At 43.0% G+C, this 12532-nt stretch overlaps 1 protein-coding gene across 1 annotated transcript in view; it reads left to right on the forward strand.

The window, feature by feature from the left end:
• ASB2 (ankyrin repeat and SOCS box containing 2) overlaps positions 1-12532 on the forward strand; it is a 32598-nt gene that overhangs the window by 15666 nt on the left and 4400 nt on the right. The window contains exons 6-8 of the mRNA XM_084840143.1: positions 822-993; positions 6515-7076; positions 10610-10763. Coding sequence (XP_084696269.1) covers positions 822-993; positions 6515-7076; positions 10610-10763 — 888 coding nt within the window. The remainder of the gene's footprint in view (positions 1-821; positions 994-6514; positions 7077-10609; positions 10764-12532) is intronic.

The following is a 12532-nucleotide window of genomic DNA, read 5'->3' on the forward strand; positions in this document are numbered from 1 at the left end:
CTGCCACACATATAAGAGATCATTTAAATGGCCCGTCCAATCAAGTGGGTAGGGCTGATGGTGTGGGCCTTCCCAAAGAAATGGCACCTAGTGGTGGTACTCAATCTGTGGGAAAAACTCATTCAGTTGACCAGTACCCACGTGAGCGGGTAATTTAAATGTTTTCTCCCAGATGTGCAGAAGCAATTCATGTATAAGCGTTACCCACGTGGGTGGGAAAATCTAACAGGAACCTAAAACGATATTTTGTGTATGTAGCAGTGTCCCCACACTGAAGGGCATGGTGTTGCCTCCTCCATTTAAGTCAGAGGTGGGCATCTCTACACCAGCCTAAAATCCTGCATTTAAAATGGGACTTTCTGCTTCCGTTTTAAATGCAGGATCACAACAACTCCCTTTTTCACCCACTTCCTTTTCCCCTACCCCCTTCTGTCCTCCTCCTCCCCATCTCTGAGTCTTCCATTATCTTTCATTGATCTCTCTCCTCTTCTTGCCACTTTTACTCTTTTCAGGGAGGAAATTGAAGCGGAACACAATGGGGTAATTTGATAGCTCATTATCTGTGATCTATTTAAAAATGGAACAAAGGGCATTTAGTGCAGGAGATGCCTTGAATAATCACGGCATTATGTAAAGAGCCCACAAACTTCCGTGAAGGAGCCATCTCAATTGCAGGATAAAAGCTCATTGTGAAGGAGCCCTTAGACACATGAGACGTCTTGATATTCCTTTTGGTACTGAAAGTTCTGCCCTAGAGAGAGATGCTCTTGATTCCAAATCTTCTGCAACTGAATCATGCCTTGTCTATCTTTCATTCCCAGGTGCTGATATCAATACCCAAGCCAGTGACAAAGCCTCTGCTCTCTATGAATCTTCTAAAAATGGACACGAGAAGATTGTGGAGTTTCTCTTGTCCCAAGGTGCTGATGCTAACAAGGCCAATAAGGATGGGTTCTTACCTATTCATATGGCCTCCAAAAAAGGCTATTATGAGTAAGTTGTATGCTTTATTCTTGTTGGTGGTTTTGGGTGTGTGAGAATTATTTTTGCATGAAGATTAAAGCTGAAAGATTAAAAAAAAAAACAACCCAGTTACATTCACTATGAAACCTTGAGCTAATAAATTTAAAGTTACCATCCACATCATACTCAAGAGGGATCTGACAGGCTATGAATACACTACAGGTTATCAAAACAATGGGCTGTTTCGCACAATCACCACAGCCCACCACAGCTTATTTAAGCTACAGTAGATTGCAGCATGTACTGGCAGGCCATTGTGAATATTCAAGTCATCACTGTGGCTTCTCATGATGTCCAAACCCAGCAAGGGGCCAAACCCAAACAAACTATCCACAACCCATGGGCAGTGCTTGGGTTGGGAGTAGTTAGTTAACAATGCCAACAACCCATCCTGTGCTGCGTTCGAATGTCACGATAAGCTATGGCGACAACCTGCCACGACATGAATATTCACAGTGACTGCTGGCAAGCACCATAAGCAAAATAATAGGTCCCTGCCCCCAAGGAACTTACAGTTTTATGGTGAGAACAGAGAGAGGAGAGACAAAGATAGCAGCAGGCGATTGTGAGCAAATGCAGTTGCCTATTCTTAGACTTCTAACAGTTGGGAATGAAACCTAGGTGCTTAAATAAGGACTATGGGAAAGTCTGGTTTTAAGGAGACTGGATTATAATTTGGTAAAAAGGGTATATAGGTGGCTTTGATTGTCCAGAACAGCCACCCCTCTGCAGTGCGGATCTGGAGGTACTGCTCTGATGGCAACATTTGAAGTACTACCTCATATTTGTTACTTCTGGCACATGGTGGTGAAGACTGATCTGTTGAAGGCTGATGGGTGTCCTGTTTATGGAAAACCTTGCAAATGTTGTTATCAAACAACAAACCAAACAAAATTCTCACCCATCCCTAGATTAAGGTACACATAAAATAAATCACTGTAGCTGGGTTGCCAGGCAGCAAGCAAGTAGCATGGGGACACCACAGAAAAAGAATAATAGAATTTTAGAGTTGGAAAGGTCATTGGAGGTCATCTAGTCCAACCCCCTTCTCAGTGCAGGAATCTTGCATGACAAATGGCTGCCAAGCCTCTGCTTAAGTATTTCAAGTGTAGGAGACAAATCTTTCATAGGCAAATTATTCTTGGATTACTCCCAGTTAACTAACAGGAGCCAGTGGATTTCACTTGATAAACTCACACAGGTTGATGGAAACCTTGCAGGTTAACATGCTGTTACTGAAGCATTATTATAGCTATGTTATTGGACTCCTCTCTGCTTCAAAAACAAAACAAAATGGTGCAGAATTTTACTTTGCAAAGACTGGTTAATGTTGATTCACATCAATACATGAGATCAGAATTAGGTTTAAGATCTGATATTTCTTAATTTGTAAAGACCAAGTACTTATTAAAAAGCTTGATATGAAAGTGTTAAATAGCTTCCCATTTGTAGAGACTTGGACAAAATATTTACTCAAATGACAGACTTTGCCCCCATGTAGCCAATTATATTTAATCCCTTTGTATTCTGTATAATAACACTCTTCGCAGTGACCTCTCATTGTAAGCATGTGGATTTAATACGTAATTCTGCAGGAATTCCATATTCAGACTCACTGCCAGGACCTGAAGGCTCCATAACATCAAAAAGCGAAGGAGATTATTTCTGTTTTTTTCAAATCTTGCTGCTTGGCCTTTGTTTATTGTACATGATGCTCTCACCGTTTGGAAGGCATATGTGGATAACATATCTTGTCATCTCCATGACCTTAGTGAAATATTATTTAACTCATACAGTCATGAATATTTGTAGCAGAGAGGTGGTTGGGAATTATTTCCTTGTGTATTCATTTCTGGATGTGTTAATATTAATATTGTATTATTGGAGCCCCTTCTGCATTAGCAGGAGTAATCCAGGGTTTAGAAGAGTGGGATCAGGCGAGTGGTATGATGAACCCATCATTACAGAAGGGAGAGAACAATACTAACAAACAAGCAGAGAGAGCATACGCAGGATCAGGGTAAAAAGGAGGAGCCAGGCAATCATTCTGAGCAATTTCATAGGGCCAATTCACATGATCATTCTGTGCCTGTGTTGTCCTGTGCACCTGATGAATAAATAGTCTGAATAGTAAGTACTTCATCACAAGTACAAATTGCCCCTATTTAAACTCACATTAGGAGAGTATGTTGCAGCATACTGGGCCATGACTTGTGAAGATAGCAAATAGTTCAGATGACCAGAGCACCGTATGCATGATGTGATCCTGGAATGGAGCACTAGCCATATCTAGAGTGACTGGATGTGTTAGTCCTCAATGGAACAATGTAGGTGTCCACGTTCCAGTGTCATGGCTGTTTACAGGATAAGATGCCCTTGTGTAGACTTCTCGACACAAATACCTTTTAAACTGTATTTTGTTTGATTGGTATTTTACTAGGGATATCTGTTTGCTTTCTAATTATCCACCCCAAGCCTTAGTGAAGTGGAGGTCTTAAAACACAGGTCAGACTTGTCTAATGTGGATGTTTAGGGCTTGTACTTGACCATCTACTGCTTCAACTTCCAGGAACTTAAAAGCAAATCTTCACCTAGGCTAGGAGTGGCTTATCCTGTACCAGAAAGGCTTTCTTCGGGCGTTATTGGTGTAATATCCATCTCTTGTTATTCCTGGAGTTGCCTGAACAGGAGTATTGCTTTTCATCTGCCTAGATAATTCCTTTAAACAAATTATCTCACCTGGATTAATCATCTGCACAAAGAGCAACCAGTTAAAATATCCCCACCCCCCACCCTTTATAAGCCCCTACCTTCTGGGTAGAAACAGACAAAAGCAATCAGAGGGTTGTAAAATGTTGACCTGCCCATCCCACCCTATCTAGTGGCCTGCCAGTTTATATTTTCTTGTTTATATTTGCATCCAAAAGATCCTGGCATACTTTGTTCATTATAAGGGTCCCTTTTCAGAGCTGAATTTGACCCCAGGCCTCAAACAGCTACCAGGGCTATGCTTTTTTCTTTTTAGTGCTGAACAAGTTCATTCCCTAACAAGAAGCAAAGCCTGCAATGGCTCTTTAGCTCAGCTGTAGGGAGGCTGCTTGAGCAGGATAACAGTCTCAACCCTTACATTTTAATAAACCCCAGTAGACCACAGGATGACTAATGCTGGTGTTTGGCATACTCTCCTTTCAGTGCTGTGTATGACTATTATGGCTATTAGAAAGCATTTGTTAGTGATGGACAGTTGCCAGCTAAACAGCACCCAGGCTTCCCGCCTTCCAGGGAACATCACTGCTGGGTGAGGTCAGCCTCTCCGCTATGTGTGAGTTTCCTCGTGAGGCTTTAATTATTTCCTTCTGATGGGGCATAATGTCTCGATAGCATGGATAATAGCAGGCAGGCTGGTAGCTGTTGTTCCTAAGACTTTTCCATTAACAGTCTTGCTCCAGCTGCTTAAACCTTTCCCCAATGTTTAACTGTTCATGCTGAACTATTTCATGCCAGAGACCTGTCTCAAACTGAACCGTCTGAGAATGTTTCAGAAAAAAACATTCATGCTGCCCATCTACCCATCCTGCTCTTCGGACAGCATCGAGTATATCTCTGTGGACCAGATGTGCTCAGTGAGCAGGTTCAGTCTTTGCAGTCCATATGCTGACAACACCCTAGCACATGCTGGTCTCCTGCCTCTCTTCAGCCCAGCTGGTGTCAATGCTCACGTAATCCAAGGAGGAACATCAGGAACGGGTTGTCATTCACCATAGCATCCTATGTGGCAGGGGTGGTCCACCAGATGTTGCTGGAGTATAATTCCCATCATCCTTAATCATTGGCCACACTGGCTGGGCTATGCCTGGCTTGGGCTACTACATCTGGATGGCCACAGGTTCTCCATTCCTGCTATATAGAGATCATTAAAAATGTGTCTGTCGTCACTCTAAGAGGAAGCAAGCACAGCACATGAGGACTGGAAGATAAACAGGGATTTGCAAGTTAGGATGGAATTGTCCAGTTTCATTCAATAAAGTTATGTTAGTGTTTGAAGCAACTAAAGGTGTTTGAGAAGTTTGCTGAAAGCAGCTGCAGAGGCACTGAATTATACCCCCTTTTTCCTTTTGCAGAGAAGGGATTTTTCCCCCCAAATTTCCTATTAGTGCTAAGGAATTGGGCTAGAAATAAGAGATGCTCAAATCTGGATTCATTGATTTATTATTTTCTATGTTTTTAATGATTTGCTGTTAGTCTAAGGGATTATGTGAGGTCTAGTGGAAAGAGGACAATATTTTGCATAAGCTGATAGTTTGCTAATGAATACTGAAGGACAGTTGATGTTTCTAGAGCTAGCTGAAGATGCTTATTCAATGGTATTTGATGGCTACATGTTCTTGAATGATCGTTGGTGACTAATACTTAGCCCACATACTCAGGTTGGCCACAGGAGAATCAGCAGGGAGTTGCAGTGTAGTGAAGCAACACTTGCTGGTAAGAACATAAGAAGAACTCTGTTGGATCAGGGCAATGGCCTATCTAGTTCTGCACCATTTCCCACAGTAGCCAACCAGTTTCCCCTGTGAACCCCAAAAGCAGGACATCAAGGCAGCAGCCCTCTCCCACCCTTCTTTCCCAGCAGCAACTGGTATGCAAAAGCATACTGCCTTTGATCCTGGAGATAGCATATGTCCATCATGACTAGTAGCCATTGATAACCTTATATTCCATTAATTTGTCCAATCCCCTGTTAAAACTGTCTAGGTTTGTGGCCATCACCACATCCTGTGGAAGTGAATTCCATAGTTTAACTATGCACTGTGGGAAGAAGCATGTCCTTTTATCTATTCTGAATCTCCCATCATTCAGCCTCATTGGATGATACCCTCCCCAGATTTTGGTTCCTTCTGTCCCCCTTTTCACCACTTAACATTGTCATGCAGGTACTACCTTCAGCTCCCACTACCACTCACACTGTCATTGCCTCCAACAATCTCAGGGTGGCATATATAGGATTGCCCTTACTTTATCTTCACAATTATGTGAGATAAGCTGAGAGACAGTCACTGGCCTAGTGTCACCCACTGAGCTTCATATCCGAGTGCAGATTTGATCCTCATCTGACTCCAAAAGTTTATCTCCACTGTATTTACTACACCAGTTCTCCACTTGACCATAGATCGTAGTGGGACAGAAAAACAAATGTGTGCAATGCAAGGACAGTGTTATCACACTGCCTTTAAGGCCATGAAAAAATATGATCTGTACACAGCTTTAGTGCTCAACGTCATTGCTTATTCCCAAGTCTGTTGTGACCATTTGTCTTCTCTTGCCTGAAGTTTCTATATCGTAAATCATAGACGGTCTGAGGGCAGAGATTATTTTGTTGTTGTTATGTGCTTCCATAGCACCTAGCATAATGGGACTCCCAGATGCTGCAATGACAACAATATCCTCACTAGAAAAGCAAACTTATGTCTGGCCCTTGATTCCTTTTTGCTAGGATTGTAAAAATGCTGCTCCCAGTAACTAGCCGTACCCGAATCAAGCGCAGTGGCATCAGCCCTCTGCATCTGGCTGCTGAACGCAACCACGATGATGTCTTGGAAGAGCTGATTGAGGCTGGCTTTGATGTGAATGCCACCCTCTCTTCTGAGCGCTCTCGACTCTATGAGGACAGGCGCACCACTGTCCTCTATTTTGCAGTCATTAACAACAATGTCTATGCTACTGAGCTGCTGCTTGAGGCTGGGGCCAACCCCAATGTTGACCTCATCAACCCACTGCTCATCTCCATCCGCCATGGCTGCTTAAAGACAATGAAGCTTCTCCTTGATTATGGAGCGAACATTGATGCCTATGTGGCTTCCCACCCTACTACTTTCCCTGCTACCATCATGTTCTCAATGAAATACCTTGTTCTGCTGAAATTTCTGATGGATTTGGGCTGTGATGCCAACTCCTGTTTTAAGTGTCGGTATGGAAGTGGCCCACATCCTCCCATTGATACTAGGAGGGACAGGTATCATGATCCCCAGGTGAATAAAGAGCAAAACATCATACAGGTAAGTCTACTCTTACTATCTCATCATATGTTTTTTGGAGGAATGCCATAGAATTCTCCCCACTCATATAGGTACCAAAATGTTCATTCCTTAGAAAAGGCTCCACCTTCAGTCTCTAGCTTCTCCAGTTTAAAGTGTCAAGTAGCAGGACTATGAAATGTCTCAGTCTGAAATTCTGAAAAGCCAGTACCTGCCTGGTGCAGCGAACATAGCTATCGGTCTAGCTCAACATATTCCCACAGGAAGACAGAAACACAGCACAATGAGAAGTGATCAAACTCATCTGCAGGGTGTCCCACGTCTTAGTAACTTCTTGCTCGCTCACTATATGATAGCTTCTTATATACAGTACTGTACAAAAGTCTTAGGCCACCACCAGCTTTGTTGTTTTAGCAAAGTTTTAATGACCATCCATAATTATTTTTTGGTCTCTGTATTAAGATACAAACAGAAAATACAGGAAATATGTACAGGCAAAAGTCAGTATTTAGTGTGACCTCCCTTGGCTCTAAGCACATCCTGAACTCTTTTGGGGAGACTGTCCTGAAGTTTTCTGACGTAATCTTCTGGTATATTATACCAGGCTTCTTTCAGCACTTCCCAGAATTCTTATTTAGATGTAGGTTGTCTTTTATTTCTTTCTCTGTCCAGGTGATCCCATACTGCCTCTATAATATTCAGGTCTGGACTCTGTGGAGGCCAGTCCATGACTGTCGGTGTTTTATCAGCTGTTTTCCTCGCTAAATATGATTTCACTGCATTAGCAGTGTGCTTGGGATCATTATCATGCTGAAAAATGAAACCATTCCCAATCAGGAGCTTTCCAGAAGGAATGGCATGATGAATTAAAACCTGTCTGTACTTTCAGCATTCATGATCCCATCAATACGGATAAGATCGCCAACAGCACTGGCAGAAATGCAGCCCCAAATCAGGACAGACCCTCCACCATGTTTCACTGAAGGCCACAAGCACTCATTCGTCCATCTCTCGCCAACTCTTCTTCTCACATATTATCGACGATTGGACCCCAAAATTTCAAACTTGGATTCACCACTCCATAATACTCTTTTCCACTGATCCTCATTCCAGTCTTCGTGAGCTTTAACATATCTTAGCCTTTTCACCTTGTTCCCCTTCTGCAAAAGTGGTTTCTTGGCTGCTACCCTTCCACGAAGACCCTTCCTGATCAAGCTTCTTCAGACTGTAGAAGGGTCAACTTGGCATCCCGATGCAGCTGCCAGATGCTGAGCCAGGTCCCTGCTGGACTTCCTCCGGTTTCTCAAAGAAAAAACTATGAGGAACTTCTCATCAGACTTTGAAAGTTTTCTTGGTCTTCCAGTCCTTTTAGGGGAGCCAGGTGCCTGCTGTTACTCTAGAGTAAGGGGAGGTCACACTAAATACTCGCCACTTTAGCCTATGGAAGCTGTTTTTTCTGATTTTTTTTCTGTTGTTGAATACTGCATACAAATTTCCTGTATTTTCTGGTTGCATTCTAATGAAGAGACTGAAAAATAATTATATATGGTCATTATACCATTGCTAAAACAACAAATCTAGTGGTGTCCTAAGACTTTTTCACAGTACTGTATGTGGTTTGAGTCTGCACCCAGTAGTTCCTCTTGTCTTGTATAAAAATTTCTGCTTGGCCATGGAACTCACTGGGTGGCTTTGGTCAAGTGAACATCTCTTAGTCTTACCTACTTCATAGGATCGGGAGTATAAGTAAGGTTCTAAGCATTGTAAAGCACTTTCTACATTGAAAAGCATTAAAAGAATCATGAAGAGTAATCCAGTTCTCCATGCCTATGGAACAGAAAAGAGAAATGGTTATTATTACATTAGAAATGAACATATTACAAACAAGTGGGACGTACAACACAATGCTCAGGATTCTAGCCAACTATACTCCCTTTCCGGATATTCTATTCCATTTCACCCCACACACCTCACCCCACCCACTCCAACATTTCATGCTTACTGAACATAATGGGCTCAATCCAGATTTAGTCCTACTTAGAGTAGACCCATTGAAATCAATGAAACTTAGGTTTGTTATGATTAACTTGCCCGCTTGGTTTCAGTAGGCTTGATCTGGATCCAACCCACTCAGTTGTCATTGGACTGTTTTTGGAATTTTCTCCTCTTAGAATTTTGTTTCCCTAAAAATTTTTTTGTTTTGTCTGTAAACTTGGCGCTTCCCTTAAGCCTGCTGATAGTGTGTGAATAGTGTTTCTTTGACTACGTAAGGATAGGAACTTGAGGGCAATGAATTTGCTAAGCTACTTAGAATATAGAGGTATTTTATCTGAATGCCACTAGAGGGCATTTAAACTATTTCACAGAGAGCAAAAGAGCTACTATTAACAGTGCATTTTTGCATTTTTTGTTCTCTTCTAACATCAGACTTCATACAGCTGCAGAGTGGTCTAGTTAGGAGAGACTTCTCTTAATATAGAAACAGACTTCTATAGCCAGAACAATATTTTATCATGAAGATGCTGGTGTGTTAGGAGCTGGGCACTGGACTGTGCCACGCAAGGATCCTGGGTTAAATCCAATGTGGTGTTAGCTGAAGTCCACTGGCATGATGGGACTTTCTTCCTCTGCCTTTCCCCATTTTGTGATATTATGGACATGTGGGAAAATCAGGCTGCAGTCTGTAGTGTTAGCACATTAAACAGCTAAACAAAGAAGGAGGCAAAAAATTATCTAGGCTATGCGTTTCAGAGCTTTCCATGACCAGACATAAAAAATGGGAACTTTTGGCATCTGCAGAAGCACATCAAGAGCCATGTGTGAGAGACAATCTACTAAGTGCACAGATTTAAGTGATAGAATTCTGGACTGTATAACTTCAGACTGCAGGTTGGGGATCATATTCGTGAATGCTCAGTGTAAAAACTCCTCCCTACATGTAGTAAACATGGACAACGGGGAGAAGGCTGTATTAAACCTTTCTCCCCAATATGCTTATTTTCTACATTCAGGGAATGGTCTTTACATGGGAGAGCATTTAGAATGCAACCACCCCACCTCTAACTTTAAATGGTAAAGAATTCTAGTACATCAAGCTTTGACTTCTTTCTGAATAATGTGTAGATCTGCTCCCCTATGACTGACTTGTATAGCAGTCAGGTGAATATCTTCTGCAAACGTGAGCTTCCTAGCAGAAATCATGAGCTTCCTTGAGTTTTCTTGCCAGAGTGGTTAAAAAAAAAAAAATCTAGCTTACTGTTGGCATGAAATAAACTAGTAAAGTAACAGGGCTGTTCACATGTAATGGCAGCATTTGGCAGCAGTTCGTGGGTTAATTAACCTAAGAACAAACCATAGGTTAACTTAGGCTTGTTTAACCCATGAACAACCCCAAGTGCCTGGGTTTGGATGTCACAGGAACAATGTATGAATGCAGCATTTGTAGGTTGTTGCTGAAAATCAGAAGCGTTGCACGTCCCTGCAATTCATGTATAATTTTTTTTTCTTATGATCCCCCCACAATAAAATAACTCATATCTCATTTTTCTCTCTAGTTTTGTGAAATGGTTTCAGCCCCAGAGATGAGTCGTTGGGCAGGGCCTATTATCGATGTTCTTTTGGATTATGTGGGCAATGTACAACTTTGTTCTCGGCTGAAGGAGCATATTGACAGTTATGAAGGCTGGTCTAACATTAAAACCAAAGCAGGTTGGTTAATACAAATGAGTTGCTTTACACCAGAATAAAATTGACCCTCGTTGCTCTACAGTTCACTGCAGCTGCTCCAGGCAACCAGCAACAATCCCCTGCCTTGGATATAACCTTCTATATACAGGCATATAGTGTGTTATTACAAAAAGCTAAATATTAGAGTAAATTGTGCATAATACATTTCGATAGCTTCCTTGATATTAAAATCAGGTTTCTGAGGGAAGATACAAAATAGGATGAATAGGTTGGTTCCCTTCTTGGATCAACTTAGACTTGTGAAAGAATATGAAAGCATTTACAGTGAAAAACACACAAAAACCAAGGAAAAGTTTTAGTATTCAACCCCACATCTCCCAAGAGGGAGGAAGTGATATCGTATACAATTCTGGGCCACAACTGAGGTACAGAAAAAGATACAAAATACCCTTCATAAATGTATCCAGCTCTGAATTAAACCTAGTGAGCTTTTCTCACACAGTGATTTGAAAACATTGTTCTAAAATGTTACACCTCTCATACCCATAAGAACATAAGAAGAGCCATGCTGGATCAGACCAAGGGTCCATCTATTCTAGCATTTTGTTCACAGTGGCCAACCAGCTGCGCAACAGGAAACCCACAAGCAAGACATGAGTGCAACAGCACCCTCCTGCCCATGTTCCTCAGCAAATGGTGTACGTAGGCATATTGCCTCTGATACTGGAGGTAGCATATAGTTAGGGTTGGCGGAGAATTTCTCCCCGAAACTTCGGGGGGCCGAGCGCCAACGTGTTCGCCCCCCCGAAGAAGTTTCGGGGAGAAATTCTCCGCACCTCCCCGCCCCCCCCCCGGGATGGGACTTACCTTTCCCGAATGTCCCTCCCGGTGGCGGGTCCCGGCGGCGGTTCGTCGGGTCTTCGTCAGGGGCGGGGGCGGCAGCCGATCTTTCGACTGGCTGCCGCCGCCGCCATTCCAATAAAACTAAAAAAACCCCACGCCCCCATGATAGGCTACGTGACGATTAACGTAGCCTATCACGGCTAGATTTGTAAAGTCAGCCGTGATAGGCTACGTAAATCGTCACGTAGCCTATCACGGGTGACTTAAAAAAAAAAAAAGCGCGTACGGCTAATGGCGGCCCCCATAGGGAGCCGCCATTCACGTTCCTTATTTGGTCGCTGTAGTCTACATAAAGATTACGTAGACTACGGCGAAAATAAGGGCAACGCTATTTGCGTTGCCCTTATTTTCGCCGTAGTCTACGTAAAGATTTACGTAGACTACAGCGACCAAATAAGGAACGCGAATGGCGGCTCCCTATGGGGGCCGCCATTTGCGTACGCTTTTTTTTTTTTTTTTAAGTCACTCGTGATAGGCTACGTGACGATTTACGTAGCCTATCACGGCTGACTTTGCAGATCTAGCCATGATAGGCTACGTTAATCGTCACGTAGCCTATCATGGGGGCGTTGTTTTTTTTAACTTTTTATTTCGCGGCCGGGCGAGGCGAGGCGCCTCCTCCCCGGCCTGAATTTCGGCCGGGCAAGGCGGGAAGCCTCCCCCCTGGCCTGCATTTCGGCCGGGTGAGGCGGGAAGCCTCCCCCCCCGGCCTGAACTTCGGGGAGAGAGCAGCGAAGCGCCTCCCCCCCACCGCGAAAAGCTGCGAGACCAGGTAAGTGACTTTCGTGCACTCCTACATATAGTCATCAGGACTTGTAGCCATTGACAGCCTTATCCTCCCTGAATTTGTCTAATTGCCTTTTAAAGCCATCCAGATTTGTGGCCAT

The sequence above is a fragment of the Heloderma suspectum genome, chromosome 1 (genome assembly GCF_057233095.1).
Source record: "Heloderma suspectum isolate Gila_16-S chromosome 1, 16-S_ref, whole genome shotgun sequence".
Classification (NCBI taxonomy): domain Eukaryota; kingdom Metazoa; phylum Chordata; class Lepidosauria; order Squamata; family Helodermatidae; genus Heloderma; species Heloderma suspectum.